The sequence below is a fragment of the Lathamus discolor genome, chromosome 16 (assembly GCF_037157495.1).
Source record: "Lathamus discolor isolate bLatDis1 chromosome 16, bLatDis1.hap1, whole genome shotgun sequence".
In the NCBI taxonomy this organism is placed as follows: Eukaryota; Metazoa; Chordata; class Aves; order Psittaciformes; family Psittacidae; genus Lathamus; species Lathamus discolor.
The window spans coordinates 4,347,302-4,368,989 of NC_088899.1; the positions used below are offsets into that span (position 1 = coordinate 4,347,302).

Here is a 21,688-nt window from a genome sequence, read left to right on the forward strand (position 1 = left end):
AAGGCACAGATCTCTAACCTCCAGGTAAGCAGAAAGGGTCATATATATCTTCTCTCCATATGGTGTCACTCGGTTGAGGAGAAGGGAGTTATGCAAGGAGCTATCCCAAACTGCTTCAAACCGATAGAAAGTCCTGGAAAAACACACAGTAAAAGCTCAATAGTAAGAGTTCCTCTGCATCCCTCTGATCAGTGTGAAGCATCTCATCCCTCTTATCAGTGTAAACATCTCATCCTTGACATCATCCACTATGATTCTCAGTGGCTCAGATAACAAATAGTTGAAGCAAAGACCTTTTCTTTGCCAAGATAACTTCTACCTCAAATCAGAATGACTGACAGGTAGGATTAAGTCCTATAATCAAGGAATAGATAAAATAAGGATTTCTTTCTATGTCCCCACTAGATTGAATTAAAACTGCCAGATCTAACACAAACTTTTGCAGTTGAAAGGAAGGAGCTGAAGGCCCCCACAGTTCTGCCCCAGCAAAGAGGGAAGTTCATCTGTTCAAGTCACAAGTAAAAGCATCATACACAGGAAAGCTAAATCTTCAGATCCAGAGTCACCACTACACACCCTCCTCTCTAACAGGGGCTATGGGAAATGAGCTTTCTCCTTTCTCGCAGGTAGAGATTGACTCCATGTAGGTTCCTTTGGAAAGAAGCCCTATACCCTTACTCAGGAATACAGCCTGCTTCTCTACACTGGTAACAGAAAAAGAATTCTTCATCACTTCCATATAATTTCCCTCCCAAATCCCCTTGCCAATGAGATTTTTTATCCCATTCCAAGTCCAAATGATGCAATACTAAAAGCAAGAAAGTGCTTTATGATAGCATTTCTTTAAAGCAAGTTCTATCTCTGAAGAGCTTCTCTACTAATGCCCAAGGCCAACTAAAACGAAACAAGAGACAAATGACAAAAAGCAGGGTGGGAGTGGAAGAAAGAAATAACAAAACCCAAATCACAAAGAAACAAGCAGCAGCCCAAGAGCAGACGTATCAGAAACAAAGAGTTCTGATCTCAGAGCTCCCAAAAATTCCCTTTTCCTGACACAAATAATGCAATTCTCAGCCACTGCATTGAGACACTGTGAACTGTGCAGTCAAGTAGTATCATTTGAGAATACTGCCAAATACACTGTTTGCATTTGAAGCAGAAATCACTTCTACATGTCCTGCTTCTATTAAAAATGCTACACAGAAGCATATTCTAAAGGCTAAGTAAGTGGTAACTTTAAAAGCACTGTAATGTAATCATCTTTACTTGAGTTAGATTAGGCAAACACCACAGGTTGTCCTCTGGCCCTTTACAAACCTGTGCTGAGTCCCTGTGCTTTAATCTTCCATTGTGCCTCACTTATAAGAGCAATCTTTTAAACATTTATCAAGCTCCAGATTTACTACATAGTTGGAAGAAATAGCAGTAAAACCTGGTTCTCCACAGATGGTAAAGTCAGTGCACCTCACCCCTGAATGAGCTCTGCACCATTGTCAAACATGACTCCTCATCATGAGGAGAGGATACAGCTGTAAAAGCTCATCGGTGCAGAACTAAATGCCTCTCTTCAGCAAAATGATGCTTTGTGGATAAAACTCAAGCCGAAGTCAAGCACAGCTTCAAGACAATCACTCCACTGGGTTTTGTCTAGCCAGAAAGTTAAATACACAGTCTTGCCTGTCCAAACCAGAACTTGCTAGAATAGTTGTAGAGGGAGACAACAAAAGTGAGCAAATTTCTTTCAGCACAGTCAATAGCACAGGGGGAAAATGTAACACAGAACAAGCAAAGCATGGAAAACAGGAGAAGCAGGTTAAAGGCCCCAGTGTATAGTTAGAACTGATTTTTAGGTGGATTTTAGCATTAGAAAGCATTGAAGATGCTCTCTAATGAGAAGTATTCTCTTTTTCAAAGAGGCAGAACACAGAAAGAGTGCAAATTGCCCCAGATTGTGCAGCCAGAATGCCTGGCTCTGACCCAATCTGGAAGGTGAAAAAGGGATGCAGTCTGAGCAGCTACTACATGTCTTGCTTCTCTGCCAAACGGTAAACTAAGAAGTAGCAGCCACATGGTTAAATTTCAGATGCAAATCCAACCTAACAACAGAGGTTGAATGACAGTCACATGGTAGCCACTGCTTTTTGTTCCATGCAATTCTGAGCTGGAATTTCAAGTAAGCCAATCATTCTGGCCTTGACTTGGTACTTCAAACACAGCAAGAATTAGAGTCAGAGACAGGAAAGAAATCCAAATTTAGTTCTTTTACACAGAACAAAGGAAGAAAATAGCAAGGACTACAAGTAGGGACTATATTCTGACAGCACATTTTGAGAATCAGAAAGACTCAAAGGAAGCTGTCTCTTCCATGTGAAGGAAAGTTTGCCCCACTAAATTGCACCTGAATAGAGCCCGGACACAAAGGAGGAGGAGGTATACTACTTCTGGAAGAGCTAAGAGGAGTGCTAACAGAAATTAGTAAAAGCTAAAAGGGAATTGGCAGCAATACAAATGGGGCATAAAGCTTCCTGAAAATAGAATGCTTTATGTACAAAGCAAGCAAACAGAAAATACCTAGGCATATCCTTATCAAGAAAGAGCCTGTGAAAACACGAAAAGAGCTTCAGTTAGTCCAGCCAAAAGCAGAACAGAAAAGCAACAGCTGAGAGGAACAGGGTAAGCAGACTTAAAACCAATCAAACAAAAACCCCACACCAACCAGAAAACAAGTCTGCAGACAATGAGCAAACATAAAACACACACAATCCTTTACCGGGGCTTCAGTCCTGCTCCGCCACCCTGCCAAACACTCATCCCACAAATAAACCTTGACATTTTGGTAAGATGTGGTCAAAAGCTTCATCTCACTGACATTCATCCTTCACTCAAATGGTCCATCTAATAGAAAACCACAGAACTATACAGGAATTCCTTGAACTTGTGAGAGAACAGAAGTACAGAGCTTGCCAACTGCAGATGCAAGAGAATCAGACTTGAAATCAGCAATGTTCCAGTTATACTGATCCACTAATCCAAACAGACTAAATACAAAATACCCACTTCTCGGTGGGAGGCAAAGAGTAACTGCTAATCCCCGTCACTGTCTGTGCTTACAGACACTAGGTGGCAGGAAGACACGCAGCTGTAGGAGCAGCATCCTGATTCCACCTTTAATATTGCAGTGGAATTTCAAAGTCCAAGCCTCTAATGGAGAGGGAAGAAGCCATTTTGGTGCCTACAAGGATACTGCCTGCAGCATTCAGCAGCTGCAGCAGAGATGGGCTCCAAAACAACCCCCTCGCCTTCAGAAACCCTCATTCAGAGTTCAATTTCAGAGATATTCCTGCTTTGCACCAGCTAAACAGAGCCAGGAGAGGTCAAGTGACTTGGCTGATGTCAGAGCTGTGCTGGCAATGCAGCATTCCGCTTCCCTGCTCTTTGTTGCAGACACTGAAGCAAAACAATGTGGAGTCTGACAGACCTACACAGCAACGCAACCTAATGAGAGAGACAGCAGCAAGAAACCTCTCAGACAGGGGCCATGCTGCTGCCCACATCATTGCAGATACACGGAGAAGAGCCCCCTCCTTATTAGAACTGGAGTCAATTTGTGATACATGTGTATAAATCCACAAATTACAAAGTTTAATTTACAAAGCATGGCTCTTGCTTAAATTGTCACACGCTTGTTCCAGGAATAATACAGGTATGTACAATTCCATAAGCATACTCCCAAGATCACCCCTGTACTTCAATGCTGTATTCTAGCAACAAACCTCGGTGTCAGTTTAAAAGTTCTGGGATAAATTCTGAGACTCCCTTAAGCTGCTCCTTTCCATCCTCCCTTTATGGTGCTTACACATGGGAAGTAATTCAAATGCATTAGAAACCCTCCACACAGACCAATGGAATTCGGCCTTAGCAAGAGTATATGGTAACATTCATTCTCCATTTCTAGACCCTGCGCCTATGAAATTCTACAGTAAATAATCAGCAACATTCCCAGCTTTCCAGACATCCTGACAATGCATCAGAGGTCAAAGAAATTTTAGATTCCTGCCAGAGTGCTCACTTTATTCACTTACCTATTGGAGCTGTGAGAGGACTTCAGGTATTTTGCAGAGATAATATTCAAAGACAGAATAGCATCCACAGCAGCTTCATCTACCTCTGCTTTATTTCTTATACGCCCTGGAAAAGGTAGGAGGGGGATCAATTAAAACTAAATCTTAAACACAGAAAGACTTTGTTTTCTCAAGGATCATTACAGACTATGAGATTAACAAGCAACTGTGAGTGGAAATGGCAAAACTTAGTTTTTCCTCTGGATCCTTTTCAAAAGCCTTCTCTCACAGCCAACAGTCATAAAGATGACAGAATTTGATACAAACTACCATTAGTGCTTTTTCTTCCTTCCAGAGCAACATGCAAAACAACAGACTCACCAACAACCAGCTCTCGCACGTCTTTCCAGTGTAACTCACTGCCCTTCTCATGGATAATGGTGACTGTGATTCTGCGCTGGATTCCCTGGTAGAGTTCAAAACCAAAAAGCTGGTGAAGTATTCATACACACGCACAAACATCATCTATTTAGCACTAATACTGCAAAAACGAAGCAAACAAGATCATTTGAATTAGCCTGTAAGTGTGAACATGCACCTATGTACTTCATAGCCCTACAATTAACTGAAGAGGAACATTATATTCTCATATGTAACAGAAATAACACTTCTCTCATTCCACAAAGGCAGTTTTTTAACCTAAACCTGTCCTGAAATTGCTGCTATTCTCTCAAAGATGTGTGTTGTCCCTGGGATATATCAGAATTGACCACCTAAAAAACCCAAATACTTCATTAATGTGTAGTTATATACTTATATTAAAGTATATACACCAAAACAACAACTGTATACACCAAAAGAAGTTACTAGAAAAAAGCAACCACTCATGTATAGACATTCTTCTCCTTTGTTACATGTATCTGTCACATGCCGTAATACAACAAAACTCTGTAATAGCTGGGAAGAAGGTTGGAACTGCAAGTAACTGATGAAGACACAAGTAAATATAAACTAATATTTGTATTCATTTTTAATAAGGAAATTATTAGAACGTGGCCATTATTTCTAACCTATAAGAATTGTTCCTATCATTTTTAAAACAGAGAAGAAACGCAAATCACAGGTAAACTCTATGAAAAGGACCTGAGAATGTGAGAGTAGAAAAACCCTAACATAAACCCATAAATGATATTTAACTAGGATTATCTTTAGAATCTAGCTAAAGATAAATTATTCTTAAGGATTATCAGAGGCATTTAAAATGCACTGAGACTTGGTCACTTTACAGAACTGTCTCATAGCCACATGCAGTGAGAAAGAATCAATGAAACCTGAGTCCATGTCATCCTTCTGTGGCCTTGCTAGAAATGCTGGAGAATTCTAAAAGCACAAATCTGGTCCCAAAGGTTCCTGCTTTCTAAAAGGCTTTAATCTTTCATGAGTGGAATGATAAGCAACAGACTAGGGGCCAAACATATTCTCCTCATAGCCCAGAGCTAACATGCTAACTACAGACTGAAAGATGACTGACCCTACAGCTATCATTAGACAGGTGTGTGGGACAGAAGAAGACATGAAAGATGCAAAATCCAGTCATTAGCCTTCTAACGCTCCTCAGAGATGAAACTTCTGTTCTACAGCCTTGATTAGTACCTGGTGAAGCAAGAATGTCCCTTGACAGGGCAGGCCTCCAGTGTGGTCCACAATAGCAGGAATATACCTGTGTGAGACATTGAAATTACCAGGCAGGAAAGATACACTTTAGCATAGCAAATTTACTCTGCATCCTCAATATAATAATGGAAGAAACAATAGTGTTTCTACTGACTCCCAGACTGGACTCTATTGCACCACTGTATCAGTGAAATATAGAAGTATCATACACTGTATTTCCATTACTTCTGGATAATTCTGTGGAGCTTGCTTTCAATATAATCTCTAAGGACCTGTCAGGAAAAACCCTTCTCTGTAGCAGAGGTAAACATAAAATAGGGCCTGGAGCATAAAGTTTCTAGTGACCCAAAGAATCTGAACTCATGGCCTAAGTCGTTTAAGTTTCCCCAGCACCTGTTCAGCTGGTGCACATGGGGCTTTTCGAAGTGGCAGGATCATGAAAGATCATTCTACCTCTTCAGTCCTTTCCAATGGCGGCAATAAATGCGAGCTGAATTCACACCCAGTAACTACAAACCAGCCAGGCCACTGCCCGATAACAACTGCTAAACATGAGCCTGGTGTGAGGGGAACAAAGGGTAAAAGATCAAACTCCCATCAATCACTGTTCTTAAGAAGCATAAAGGATGAATACTGGACTTACTCTCCTGTTGGCTCCAATTCACTGATCTCAAACCACACGAGGAGGTCGTACTTGCTCACACTCTGGCCCAAGCTGTGTTTGCTCAGAGGATTGAGCTTTGTGGCTGGCACTTAGAGGAAGAAATGAAAGAAAAAAATGTATTTACAAAGACTGAACAAGTGAAGCTTACTCAAGGGCTCATTTCAGTGATCCTAGATCCTATATACATGCGCAGACCACATCTTTTTCCATGAAAAAGATTGCTTACAGCAATCATTATTTATCAAAGTGTTGGTTTTTAAATCTGAGTAAAGAAAAAAAGTTAATTCATGAATCAAAAGTGCATCCAAAAAGCTTGTAGAAATATGCAGTCTTCCTAGATCCACAGAAAAAGGGGTTTCCAAGTGTGCATCAGCTACTTTTTGGCTTAATGGTGAGTTAGAGTTGCTTAGGTGTGCTCATCTGCAACAGTACTGACCCATAAAGTACATTTCCCCTTCTACACACAAGGAAAGGGGGAGGAAGAAAATCAGGAACTTAAAGCTTCAGTCCTCTCTTCTGCATGTTACAAACTGCTTGACTCCTGTGCCAGTTTAGATAATGTGTATGTAAAAAAGCTGAACAAGACTTATTCCAGAGCCATAATCCTGCCAAAGTATGTCTCTGAGCGCCTTATATTTTGGTACCAGTGATTACTCCTGCCAGATCCTTTCTAATTTCTTTCATGCAAACATAGGGATAAACCATGTTAAAAAACTGAATGGGGTAACTGAAAACCTAGAAATAACCTGAAATATTCCTTCACACACACTTACACCACAACTTTAAGCTATCATTACATGACTTATATGTTCACTCGTTTTTATAAATGGGAACATATTAAAAGCTTAGTTCCTGTGCACTGCGACAGGTACTTTTGTAACTCTGCAATTTTCTACTTATTCCTCCTTTCACATATTAATCTCATTGCTTTTATTAAGCCAAATAATTACTCTCCCTTCTAGACCCTCAAGCCCCATTCTTTCCTGTTTAAGCATTCTTTAGGCTCTCCTATCTTCACAACTCTATGTATCCTTCAGCTTCCACCATGACTGAATTTCCCATGCACAGGAAGGACAGAACAGTCCCCAGTGAGGAAAAGGTCCCTGACTGTGTGCATGTGTAGTCCCTTCAAAAAAGTAGTAATAATAAAAAAGAATTCTGTTTCTTTTCTGGGTAAAACAGCAGCTTCCTCAGAGAGACAGATTTTACTATAATCAGTTATTTACAGTGCCACAACTCCATCATGCTAGGTAGCAAGCTTTAGCATCACCATTTACTCTTCCCATTCATTACTCAAGGTAGTCACTCTCTTATACCCATCATATCATATAGCATGTGAACTCATTACAGCTGGACTCTGCCGTTGATAGCAAGAGGAACAAACACACAAGTCACCCAAGTTTACTGCTGAGCAGAGAAACTCAAAAGCACCAGAAGACACATTTAATTAAACATGAAAGCCAGTTCTAGAAGTTCTCATGGACTTGCTCTGGCACAGTTAATAACCAGTGTGTGGGCTGGGTTTCTTTGCTTGGTTGGTTGTTTTATTCATTGTGAGGAACAGCACTGTTAGTGGCAAAAAGAAGACGACAAACAAAAAGTAAACCTAATACAGAATGGAGCAGAACGTTTCCTCTACAGATAGCTCTTTTTTCATATATAGCATCTCTCATCCCAATATCACAAAACTATGTACAGAATACATAAATAAACCCAAAGATCCAGGAAGTTTCAGGGAATAGATCCAGCGACACAGAAAAATCTGTGAAGCCTAGCACAGCGGAGTTTATAGACTCTCTATAAGGTTCTCTCTAGAACAGCCCTAAACTTAAGCAAAGCATCATCCTTCCATGACCACAACTGTAGCAGTTTCTAGTCCCAAGAATACTACACAGTAAAGGAAGAAGGAATTTTGGAGCACGTTGTGGAACTACTTCTACATCTACCATAGATCAAGTTTGGCTACTAACCATCTCGTTTAGGAGCCCGCTCACTCTGACAACTGGGAACAGGCAGAAAGAGAAAAGGTGGCAGCTGGTCAGCTCCATCTTGGAAAGCAGCCACGGCAGAGGATGCAAGCACGTTGGCATGCTCGGATAGCGTGTTCAGCACATGCACGTTTACATAGCCAGACATAAGATACCTAATCAACTCAATTTTTCTTTCATGGTCTGCAAAGGGAATGGAACACACACAAAAAAAAGGATGGTAGAAATATGCAGGTGAGAGAAAGCCGGAGAAGGAGGAAATTAAAAGGTGAAATGAAATCAAAGGCACAAGAGTTCAGCATGCAGTATTACAAATAAGCAAAGAAAACCAAGGATCATTTCAATAAGACTGACCCACTAAACGAGAATGTTAAGAGAGCAAAAAGATGAAGCAGTTAGTGACTAAGAAAATCTTCAGTCAAGTGCTCAGTAAGCACATAAAGAGCCATAGCCAGATCTCATGGAAGATGGTCAACTCTTCAGGAATGAAACTCTATCCTTTAATGAACCAAGAAGCACTTCCCGCAAGAGGAGCTTGAAAAGAACATATAAAAGGGAAGACAGCTAGCAAAGATAGCTCCAGTGCCCTTTGCAATGTCCACTTCTTACATTTCTTGGTGTCCTGAATAGCTGAGGAATACACCACAACCTTCAGGAGCAGACATGTGATGTACAGAGTTAGAGAACTGTTCTCACCTGGCTTTGAGAGTGGCATAGGGGGAGGGAAGAATCTTCGGGAAGGCTGTGGAGGGCTATAAAGAAAAGAAAAGAGTTTTCCATATAGAGACAGCTAAACATAAACCATATATATAAATACACACATGTGCATCTGTGTACACACAGACACCCAGTACAGTCCTTCCACCCATTTTTGTCTTTCACCATCCCACAAAGACAGGTAAGTATCACCTGCCAGGAAAATAAGTGGGTCCAGCACATGTCTCAGACCAACTTAGGCCCTTTTTCTATTCTAACTTAATTAATTCTAGCTGTCAGTAAAAAATTATTTACAATTTCAAACCAATTTACCCCTGTTCTGAACTGAAAATTTAAGCAGGTAACAGACATCTCCCAAAATAACTTAACGGAAAGGACAAGATTCAGCTGGCATTTCCTTTTAAAATCAGCACCTGTTTCCTCAGCCTCTTAAACTTTGAGGACCTAGACACTAGGGGTCCTTTCCCCATTCCAAAAATTCAGCAACTTTGGCACTAGGACGCTAAGAGGTTGAGAATCCTTTCCCCCCCCATGATGTCTGTCTCTCCTCTTTTGTTATCTGGCATTTATGGTACAGGCCACTTGCCCTGAGAGTACACTGCGTCTTGGAGCACTGTTAAGGTTTACCAGGACTCACCGAGATAACCACTCTAGTTCTGAGTACAACATTCTACCACCAAAGTTCAGGGCGCATACAGCTGTATTGGCACAACAGCTTTTCATGTTTGAGCTGGCAGAACAATTCCATCACTCACTAACAACACATACTACACTGGGTAAATAGGCTGGTTCCAGCTCTCTTACCACCTCACTCAGGAATCCTATTTGTGAGGGTGTGCCTATATAATATCAGCAGTATGAAAGAGTACTGCCCACACTGCAAAGCTCACCTGAGCACGATCACTAACAGCCTTTATGCCAGAATAGTGAACAATACCTGTTGAGATCCTGTCCCTGCAGATGGAGAGGATGCTGCTGATAATGCCCAAAGACTTCAAACACAATAGGCTTGGTTTTGATGTACTCCACAAATGATTCCGTCACTTCCACAGCAATCTAGGAGGAAAAGTAAGGAAAGAAAATGAGACATACAAAGAGGAAACTCCTTTTTGGTTTAGGCATTAATTCTACTCTCTGATAAAGGAGAAAATGAAAGCCTCAATATCAGGCTACACATAACCGAAGTATTACACAGTTCATAAAAATAGATATATTCAGTTCATCTGAGATCATAAGCATTGCTATTCACACAGATTTTATTTCCTGAATTCTAAATTGCTTTCATTGAGCATCCTGTGAAGGAAACAGAGAATTCAAAGGCAGGAAGTAGAGGTGAAACAGGAGAGTTAAATCTGCCACATATAATCATTCTGTATTTTCTTCTTTCTCCACTGGGGATTATATCATCCACCTGATCACTCCTCCTGCTGTCTTCTTAACATTCCCCTTTCCCCCTTTTCCCATACACCTCTCATGATTATAGTAAGAATACAATCAAGTCCCAGTGCTAACACAGGCACTTATTATTCATGTAAAGTTTTACTTACATTCTGAACATGGTAAAACCCAAGAGGAGTCCCTCGACCATTGTTTTTGAGGGGTTCTGTTGAGAAAGCTTCATCGTGTCGATGTAAAAAGCTTTAAAAAACCAAACAAATAAAAACCCAACAATAAACCACGGAACCATTTAGTGAAGACTGCTGTGCTGTGAACCCTACACTGAAACGGAACCCGTATTTTTTCTGCTAGGAATTTACAGAGTTGAGTCCCAAGTCTTTGAGACCACAATTCCTGTGCTTGTTTTGTGTCCATTACTGCTAATTTTCATTCCCTTTTGTAAAGGACTAAGCCAAAAAACACTTGAGAGCTACGGAGTTACTCAAGGACCTTATAGCTTTCATTCCAGTTGAGCAGGTGCACAATCAAATACCATTTTTTTCACCTTAAAAGCCATTACAAAGTAAAAACTTAAGATATCTACAGCTAGTACTTAAGATATCTACAGCTAGTCTCTGCAGAATCCACTGTGATTCATAATTCCTTTCTGCAAACCCTTATTCCCCAACACCATCCTAACACAAAGCAGGTACTGCTTGTACAGGAAAAGTAACTGACAAGGTGTTTTTCTCCTCCATATCACACTGCTAGCAATACAAAAATCTTTCCATCAGACCCTCATTGCCCTCTATTATTTGCACTATCAAACCGTTACTTGGTAGTGTAAATAAGGACAAGTTCTTACTTGAACTGGCAGAAAATATCTGCGTATTCGGGAAGGATGCCGCTGGCCTGCAGCACTGTCACACGGAAGGTAAACACACTGCCCAGTTTCAAGTGATCACCAATTTCCTCAGTGAATCCTTCCATAGTCATCTTCCCATCCAGAGTGGCTGACTTCAAGTCTTAGGGAGACACAAACATCCCACATGAAACCACTTTTTTCTCTTCCCACTCTGCCTTTTCTTGTCTTAAAATATTCCTTCAGGAACAGTTTAGTCCCATCATACTTTTTTGTTTAAGCCAAAAATACTTGCTCATAATCAAAAGATCTAAACACCTGGGAACAGTTTTTGTACATTTCAAGTGTTCTTCAGAGTAACTCCAGCATGTATCACATGCAACCCATCAGTTACACCTCTCCCTATCTACTGTATTCGTGAAGGACACTCAGAACCCTTTCCTATCACTGACCGAACTGTCCCAGATTTCCCTTCAGTTCTCTGAGACTACTATGTATTTCCTGCTTACCCAGCTCATTCATTCTGTTGATCTCCTCTGGAGGAGTTGTAACCTCTGAATTCTGTCCTTGCCCTTCCACAATTCTTAATTCTTCCAATGACAGCCCAGAGCGAGTCATTGCAACCGAAGAAAAATCACTCTGAAACATTAAATGAAGTGGCATGTAACAGACTGGTTCTGACATACCTTTCTTCCCCCACAATACTTACTCTTTATTTAGAAGCACAAACTACTGCACTCAAGGAAACTCAGTTTTAAGACTTCTTACCTTATCAAAATACTCATTGTCAAATGAGATTTTAGCTGTGCCAGACTGTCGAATGCCAGATCCATAATCTGGGGCTTCTTCGTCAGCTAAAAAACAGAAAGGAAAAAACAATGATGGGAGGAGAGGGAAAAACCCTCAGAGTTGTCTACATAGAAACTCTGATTACAATGGAAACCAGTCCATAAAGCAGAAGAGGCCTCATTCCAGTCAGGCAACATCAGATTAGAGTAAGCGCTGGAAAGAATCACAGCAGAAATCTGTCCACCATGAATTCAAGTGTGGGAAAACAACAAGACAAGCTCTGAAGATGCCTCATGAATATACTTAACTTTAAAGAATTTTGAATGCAAAACAACTTTATGCTGATTTTGATTATTTATTTACTTCTGATTATTATACCTGAGGTAAATTAACATACCCCAATGCAACGACCAACATGAAAGTGGATACTTACATTTATTTAAACTGCCATCTAAAATTCTGCAGCCATAAACTGAGCAGTAACACTAGCAAGTGTTATCAATGCATGCTTATAAGTCTGAAGGGTGGTCCTGTCTGTTTAGTCTCTCCATCTAACCTCCTCCTCTTTGTGGAGGGAACAATGAGGCCTGCTTAAACACCAGGTATTTTTTCCACAGTAAATACATGCTTGCAGGGGAAATCCCATGATTCAGAATGTGTTTCAAAGCTTTGCTTAGAGACCAAATAATGCCATGGCCTTCTTTCAAGAGATGCTCCCAGTTAAATTTCTATTAGGCATGGTGTATTCTATTTATATGGATGGATAAATAGAGTATTTATTTGGAAATATTTGGTCAACGCTAAGGAGACCAAACCAAACTAGAAATGGGACTTTCGCACACATTAAATAGATTTTATTTCCCTTGCTGGCTTAGTCCCTGCCAGAGTGATTCTTACACTTCTTCAGAGTCTGAGATTTCATTACAGGTTCCCATGGAGAGAGAAACTTCCAGGGTTACCCTACCTAAAGAATACAGAAATGTTGGCAGTTAGCCACTGCTAGAAAGGACAAATTATGGGAAGCATCTGTGCTCTCACCAGCACGGACACGACATGGCTAACTACCAGCAATAAAACTCAACTAGCTCACCTCATACTGGAAAAGTGTATTAGCCGCTGACTAGCAGACTACAGTTAAGCTCTGGCACACATACAAGAGCAGTTCAAAGCTGGATGAAGCAGTTACCATCCCCATGTACCCACCCTTCTCTTCGGAAAAGCTGGTAATTCTTGGTGATTAAACAGTATGTTAAAGCAGTTTCTAAGTCCCAACATATTTTAGCGAGTCAAGGAAATGGAAAACTGCCGCTGATTTCCCTTTATACTATGCTCATACTGCAGGCCAAAAAGAAAACCTTCACTCTGTTCTTAGCTTTTAGACTTACTGACAGTAGTCAGCCCTTTCACTGTCTTCAAAAGCAGTGTTACATTAATTGCCAGATATAAACTTCAGAGGTCAACACCATCATTTTAAAAGCTTCTGATCTGTTTCCAGATTTATTCATGCTTGGTCCATGTGATTCACACCAATGGAAAGAAATCAAAAGCAAGTTCATAATAAAGAACAAGTGTTCTTCGCAACACTAAAATTATTCGAGTATAGAAAAGAGAGGTCTGATTTGTTTGCCCACTTTTTGAAGCTGCAGCTATTCACAGCATACCAGAGAGGTGCAACATAAAGCTCAGAGTATCTCACCTGCTATAGCTTGCACTGCTACTCGCAGAAATCCTCGTACTTCTCCCTTCTCACTTACAACGGCTACTCTGTGTATAAGAGGCACCGGGTACAGCAGATTGCTCAAGTATACAAATGCCCTGGTAACAGGAAGGAAAGAAAACAAACAGCATTAGGCAAACATCTGCAAAACCAGCCTGTAGTATTTGGTTGGCTAATGGGACATTCAAATCTTCAGTCTACTTCACTCCACCTATTAGACCTGCACTGTGGCCACGTATCCATATGGTCCACACTGGGCTCTGCAGCAGTGTCAAAACTAAGTGAAGCCACAAAATGCTCTAAATCAGAGTATACTGGAGACACAGGGCTTATATTAGTGAGTTACAGAACATATGAAGGACACAATTGAAGATGATGGCTTTAAAGAAGGTAACTTTAGATGCACCACAGTTGCAAATGGAGCTGTTAGCAAGATGACAAAAGTCTAAGGAACTACTGATTATAAAGAATTGTTTGAGTTTTCCACTCCATGACTGGTTTGAAGTGATAAATTAAAAGGGAATTGATCTACTGTGTTCACACAGCCTCAAATATTTTACTGAACATATAAAAACACCGTTCAAAACAGACTAACCGAATGTTTTCTCTCTCTCTGTTCACTTGATAACACCATAAAGAGAGTAATCGGAAACCTCCAATAAACCGTGAGTCACCTCTTAGATTTCTTGGAAGATTCACTGGGTGTATGGACAGTGGAAGACTGATGGTCTTCACAGCTAAATATCTTCAGGATTATTATATTTATTTCCTTTTTTATAAGAACCAAACCAAGCAACACAACAGAATTCTCAAGCGATAACTTAGAAATGACCATTTACAATAGGAAAAGCAGCATTTAGGCCCAGTACTGGACAATCCTGCTGTAACACTACCTTTGAAGTTATAATCAAGCGGGGTCTGGTTTGGAACAATAAGTTTTATTGTACAGATCTTTAATTGAAAGTTAGACTAATGTTATGAAGTTATTTAACTTGTGCAATGAATTGCAAGAGTTCTTAGAACACCACACTGCAGTGTGATGAGAAAACTTCAGATGCTGAGAAGCCCAATGAGTCAAGTACAGAATGGCTCTCAACAAGGGGAACAAATGAAAGGCTTGATTTAAGGGAGCTGTTTCACAGTTCAGAAGAGTACTGACATGCATAGATGGTTAACCAAGAGTTTTACCAATCATTACATTTAAAGCAACCAAGCAATTAATGAATTTACACATATTAAGTTACACTAAACACCAGTCATTTGTTTAAGGTTTCCTTCTTGCCGTCCTTTTTATTAGTCTTTATTATTAAGTATAGTTAATTACTCAGATTTATAACTGTTACTGTTTAATATTCAGAGGGAAAAGTCCTGCATGACACAAGAGGACTGAGAGAGAAATAAAGATGTTCACTGCCTCTGTCTGGAGACATCAGCTGTGGAATTTGTTCTGTGAACACAGCAAGACTAATCCAAACTCAATTCCTTGTGACACACAGCTAAGGACCAGGGCTAGAAAAAGTGAGTGTTTCTCCTTGGTTTCACATGCCTCCTCCCAGAATGAATGAATTCTCTTGAAATGACAAGGTAGTCAAACAGGTGTCAGTTGTGAACTAAAGGGACAAAAATAATGCTACTAAAAACCAAAGTGGTGACAAGATGCAATAGAGAAGAGAATGATTAATAAGGCTCTAAAAGTAGCAAAACAACAAAAAATGAACAAAACCATACAACAACAACAAAAGAACAACTGCAACGTAACACTTGACTATGATTAGGATCTAATTCCTCTTCAGTCTGCTCCAAAGTGAGGGAAGCACTGATAAAGCAGGGGAAGGGAGGGAGAAGAGACTAAATTTCAAGTAACAAAACCAAATGTTTAATATATTTTCTTTTTTTCCTCTAAAAAAAATATTTCCATTTTCAGCTTTGCAATTGCAGGTGCTGCTCTTTGAGAAAGCAGCATCTCACCAGAAAGAAAACAGTCCCTCACACTAACAAACTGGGATCGTTTGCTTGGACTGGACCAGGGATGGAGCTCAGGAAGGTATGTAGTCATGTGCTCACCAAGGAAAACACATGCAGTTTGAAAACTGCATTTCAAGCTAGGGAGAACAGACATTTTTCTCCAATAGAAAGGGATCCACATAGGTTTGCATTGGTATGTATGTGACACCTTCACTAACTAAAAGAGGCAGTCATTACAGAAGTATTCCTACTTCAAAGCCAAACTGGTGGAAAGCATTAACTGCATGAAAAATGAAAACAGGTATTTATTTGCACGGCTAAAGTTCCAAAGCTGTTGTTCAACACGACAGCCAGCGCATTCAGCTTTGTGAGCAGATCCAATTCTGTTACCTCAGTTCAATGACCAATCCCAAGTAAAAAAAACAGTATTTCTCATCTTCCTTAACTTCCCTCTATTCAGTCACCTGGAATCAGTTTAACTTCGAGAAGGAAAAGCAAATCATGCAAAAAGTTTTAAGCCTCCTGTTTGGTGCTGATAATGCTGGATCTCTTCTGTAGAATGGAGAGCAAGAGCACATTTGCTGTACAGAGAAAAGAACTGGTTTATGCACCAATCCTGCCTTCCCATGCCATTCCATCTGCTTCATCACAAGACAGTACCAAGTTAGGAGTGGATGAAATGTTAAGGCTCTCCTCCTCCTCTTCCCACATCTGAGAGCACTCTCACTCCCCCAGCATCCTACCTGCAAGTGTCCCCCTGCACCTTAGCCCAGCAGACTGAAAGAGGGGGAGCTGTATTAGCAGAAAGATTGGTGAGGTAAATGGCATACTCAACAAAACTAGAACTTAAATTTAACAAACACAAATTTCTTTAACAGAAAAAGTCAAAACAAAACCAACAGAACTCAGAAGGATGGCATATTTTTTAAATAAACATCAATTCAAGATTTAAATAAAATGCCCCGCAGTCCTTTCCCACCTCCCTTAAAAACATAGCAAATACTTGCTATGTTACACCACTGAATAGAATCAGCCTTAAAGATAGCCCAGCATGCCAGAAGAGATGGCTAAAGGGACCAGCTCTTTGTTTCCTTCTCTTTAATAAGCAATAAGACAGTCACAGCACAGACAGTAAATACTGTGATGCCCAAGGAGTTGGATAACTATGCAGTCAATTCCTCCTCCTCTCCTTCATGACCTGGACTCCGAATTGCTGATAACCCCGAAAAAAGCATTAAACCCCCTTTATTTCTGTCCTACACATTCCACAGCATACAAACCAGTACACAGTTTATAGTGTTAAGGGACTCGGGTTTGTTATAAATTCAATGCTACCTTGTGCTCAAGACAGTATCTACGTAGATGGACATACCCCCTGATATTTATAAATCATGCTGTTCAGAAATAGAATTCTCATGCTGCAAAACACTGGGGAATCAAAATAGTTTCTACCCAGTAGTGCTGAACAGCCTAACTGCTTTCTGTGACAGAATCAGCACAAAAGACCAAAACAAGAACAGAAACAGAACAGAATAGAAACCAACAACTGGGAAAAGTCATTCAGCTGTCTACTCAGAGATAACACAAATGAAGTTTCACTTCTCAATGCAATTTACAGCCCGAGTTCTTTAGTATGTGCTGCTTGCATGATTCAGGCTTAAGTGCTGCAGCTTCGTATGGCTGTCTGTAGAAACAGAGCTCTGTATTCTTTTTAATACATGGAAATGGGAAGCAAGTTGTGTAACTGCCAGGAAGCACGACTGTTTCCATTGTACAATCTATTTGCTCAGCTTGTGTTGTGCTTCCTGAAGAGTCTGTGAAATGAAGATGAATAGCTCAACTTTTTCCCAAGCACTGAAGGTCCCGCTCCAAAAGAACACACAACAGGAGAGTGTGCTGGGATGCCAGCACTGGTACCAGAAAGCAGCCCCAGCCATTGCAAACAGCACACATATGCTGTGACTAGCTGATGACCACATCCAAGCCAGTTAAGGTGGCTTTCCCAAACTGACTCTTGTGAATCAGATTAACCTAAAAGGATTAAGTTTTATAAAACACACTATTAGACATTGCACATAAGGGCACAAAGTCAGAGATCAAAGAGGATTAATGCAATTTCCTGCATCTTTAGTAACTGTAATTTTTGTTACAAGACTAGATCAAGGAACTTCCAACTTTAAAGCACAGCTTATAAATAGGTCCACTACAGACAAAGAATGAAGTTACACAATACAGCTAAACTGACATAAAAGCTTGGTAAAAGCTGACAAACTCAGCCCTTCATTTTCACAAATAATGCAAGCAACTTTCCTGCGTTTGAGGAAGCTGCAAAAAGAACCTGCCTTCCTGACTATGAGTCTTCCCTGCTTCATCACAGAAAAGGATGGAGGCAAGCTCTTGCACTTTGTTTTATACAACACCTGTGGTAACCCTTCTTGTTTTAACATAGACTGGTTTACAGAGTGATGGAAAAGGCATAAATGGGGGAGGGGGAGCAGAAGAGAAGGAAATAAAGTCCCTAAATAATATGTTTCTCGTCATGAATAACATGTTTGAGCAAGATGATCTGTGAAGAAATCATGCAAGTACCACTTGTTCTATTGCAACCTGACCTTCCACTATGTTAATACTTCATACCAAGAGTCACGCATCACCTGAGAAGCCAAATCATCTCAAAGAATACTCTTTTCCTCATCCAGAAAGGACCATTCTTCTTTCTCCTCATGCCATCTTTTCTCTTCAGACAGAGGCTGTTAGATGAGTTTTCAAAAAATGGATTTATTGGATTGGACTTAGACAACTTTCCACCATACCGTGAAATTCTCTTCTATGGAATGACTACATACTACAGTACTAGCTCAGCGACCTTGCAATGGCTAAATAGAGCATTCTCTAAATGCTCAAATACTGTACACAAGCAAAACCACATTCATTCTATGTTGTGACAGCTCTCTAGAAACAGATTTCCTCACATTGTCACATCTAAGGGTTATTTTCTCATTATTTAGGTCTTCATGGCCTCTGACACGGGAAATCAGAACTTAATATTAAACTATACTCATTCTCTGGGAATTCCAATTTATGTATAGAGATATTTTGGCTGGCTTGACAGCTATTCTGTGCAACACAAGGCAAAGCCATTGTAGTCTACAGCAAGAGCTGGTCCCTTTTGGCCATTCTCACAGTAACCTCACCAACCTTCCCACTAAAATGAACCAAGGGGATCGGTCGTAAAACGGGTCGCGCCCATCATTGAAGAGGTCTGATCCCTCCTCAGTTCCAACGTCGGAGCCAGTATCATCCACAAAGGCCTCATCATCAAAGTCCTCCATCTCATCCTGCTGTTCATCAGCCAGTTCAGTGATGTCGGAGTCAGCCGTGGAGAAAGTGGGGGAGGGCGTGCGATCAGCAAGACGCTCATTCACGCAGCCATGGAATATGGGGGAGCTAGATATCAGTTAATGGAATACCAATTAACAGAGGGAGGGGAAAGAAGAATGCTTCATTTAACAGCCGTCTGCTGCCAGCAGCACAGAGACCACCTGAGCGACAAGCAAAGGCTTCAAACCGTCTGGACTGCAATGAAATGTAAAGGGCGGGCTTGCTAACAAAGTCAGGAAGGAGAGCACCCTTGAACTGAGCAGAAAGCAAATGAAAAGTGAGTATATACATGGCTGAACATAGAGTTATTGAGAGCACACCCATTTAACACAGCTACAATTCTTAAATAGAAAATACTGTAAAGGTGCAGCCGACATCAGGAAACAGTAAAGAATCCCATCAGATATTAGGTATTGCCATAGGGTTTGACCAAACTATTTGAACCACATACACTGAAAGTAAGGCTCTGGACCACTTTTCCCCTCAGTTTCCAGTATTCATTATTCTCACAGCTCTGACACAGTGACTTCAGATAGAACTTAGCTAGCTACATCTTTGTAAACTAAACTTGTAACTTACTAAGGGTTCAATCAAATCAGATTCTACAAGGTTACACCAGAACTGGCAACACTCTAAGGAGTATTTTCTGCTCTTTGCTACATTTTAAGTCTATCAGAAATCCCAGGAAGACACCAGACACAATTAACACTAGTGGCCACACAGTTTATAACCACATCCAAAGTCCAAGTTTATCCCCAGCTGACAAGAGTTACCAGTGCACCGGCAGTTGAGATCATGGTCACATACCTCCCAACAAGCTTGAACCAATGAAAGCGATCATAGAAGGGGTCGCTGCCTGTCATTGCGCTTTCACTCTCCTCCTGTGTATTAGATGCCATCTCCCCAGCTCTGTCATACATCTCACGCATCAGGTCCAACCTCTGCCTGTGTACACAAAAGCAGGAGTTAAAAATTAATAGAGAGTGAATAAAATAGTGCAGGGAACACCAAGTGGGGCACCCTGGTTACACCTATCCCAAATTACACATAGGAAAGAGAGAATAAAGAACAGATACCCCTAAGCTTGGTACTGTACTAGTTCTCTGACATGTTAGGGATTCAAGGAACAATTCTGTGGGCTAAAACCACTAAACACAAGGCAAGGTCACTGCAGAAGCTTATGTAGATTTCAAATTGCATTCAAACTCCTGAGTACTCTTAAACATCTAATACCTGCATAGCTTTTTTTGCATCAAAGTTACTGAGCAGCTTAGGCAGTTTTTTGCAACCCACTCCAGAAATGTTGGCTTTTTAATTCAAAAGTGAATGGATTCCATTACAGACTTTTATTTATTAATTTATTTTAGTGAAGAAAACAAGTGTTTCCCACTGCAAGATCCTTCATCTGGAAGTCATTAGTGGAAGAAAAAGCTCTTCAGTCAGTATTTAGAGAATGGGGAAAAGACATTTGCCTTTTCCCTATTTGTAAATATATGATTAAAATTATTCAGATTACAGTCAGAATCTGCATAGCTTTGATAGAAATAAGGTCCTTATTTAAATTTATTCTAAATTATGCCCTACACCACAAGGTTTCATAATAAGAGGCAGCAAGGAAACGATTGCTGTGGAAGGACTGAAAACCACTATGCACAGATGAGCTGTGATAAGCCTTATTAGGCTTATGAAATAAAGTCTAACCTTAAGTGACAAAAATTACATGTGGGAGCAAGGTAAGATGCTGGAGAACAAAAGCACCTGATAAAAAAAATCTTGAAAGCTGGTATTTAAAACATACCACACTGTCTAGAGAGCTGACATTTGGGAGGACAGATAAAAAACAACAGAATGAACAGCAAGAGGTGACTGAAAACATTGAAGCTCCTTGGATATAAGGAATTTTGTTCTCCAGTACTATTTACATACTTGAGTTTTTCTAAGGACCAGTAATGTGTTGCTCCATTCTTCAGATCCTGGACTTCTACAGCTACCACTGTACGGGGGAAAGGCCTGTTGTCCCGGATCTTCTCCAGTTCAGTGGGCAGAAGCTCTGGTGGCAGGGGTGAGTAGAGGGTGTCTGTCAGCAGGACAAACTGAAACTGCACCTGAACAGAAAAGGTAATATTACTTTAGTTCTGAGAAGTCAGACACCAGCATCATGAAGGGGACAGACACCTAATCTAAGGCAATGAATGAAGCCAGTTTGACTTTCATCTCTGTGAACAGACTCAGGACTTCTTAGACATCACTCTTCCCCCCTCAAAATGCCATAAAGCATATTTTTCAGCTTAGTACAAATATCTTGCCCTTATTGTCCCAGCTAGCAAACGTCTGGAAAAACTATAAACTTAGCACATCCTGCAGCACCCACTTCTCTTGGGAAGATGAATGACCATATGAAGTTACAAGCAAAAAGGAAAAGATAGGGCCCTGAGGAGATGTATATGAACATGTGTTTATGATATTGACAGGAACAGCACAAGGGAAATGAAA

At 40.5% G+C, this 21,688-nt stretch overlaps 1 protein-coding gene across 5 annotated transcripts in view; it reads right to left on the reverse strand.

Moving 5' to 3' along the window:
* The window catches only part of KIF1B (kinesin family member 1B), a 93,589-nt gene that overhangs the window by 11,926 nt on the left and 59,975 nt on the right, over positions 1 to 21,688 (reverse strand). For 3 of the 5 annotated variants that reach the window (XM_065696513.1, XM_065696512.1, XM_065696511.1), the window contains 15 exons: positions 21,122 to 21,300; positions 20,003 to 20,140; positions 19,013 to 19,261; positions 13,829 to 13,947; positions 12,112 to 12,197; positions 11,853 to 11,982; positions 11,347 to 11,506; positions 10,652 to 10,742; positions 10,042 to 10,160; positions 9,084 to 9,139; positions 6,379 to 6,487; positions 5,715 to 5,781; positions 4,443 to 4,527; positions 4,083 to 4,188; positions 19 to 133 (listed from right to left, as the gene is read on the reverse strand). In XM_065696513.1, coding sequence (XP_065552585.1) covers positions 19 to 133; positions 4,083 to 4,188; positions 4,443 to 4,527; positions 5,715 to 5,781; positions 6,379 to 6,487; positions 9,084 to 9,139; positions 10,042 to 10,160; positions 10,652 to 10,742; positions 11,347 to 11,506; positions 11,853 to 11,982; positions 12,112 to 12,197; positions 13,829 to 13,947; positions 19,013 to 19,261; positions 20,003 to 20,140; positions 21,122 to 21,300 — 1,809 coding nt within the window. The remainder of the gene's footprint in view (positions 1 to 18; positions 134 to 4,082; positions 4,189 to 4,442; positions 4,528 to 5,714; positions 5,782 to 6,378; positions 6,488 to 9,083; positions 9,140 to 10,041; positions 10,161 to 10,651; positions 10,743 to 11,346; positions 11,507 to 11,852; positions 11,983 to 12,111; positions 12,198 to 13,828; positions 13,948 to 19,012; positions 19,262 to 20,002; positions 20,141 to 21,121; positions 21,301 to 21,688) is intronic. The other 2 variants (XM_065696515.1, XM_065696514.1) reach the window with 1 other exon arrangement.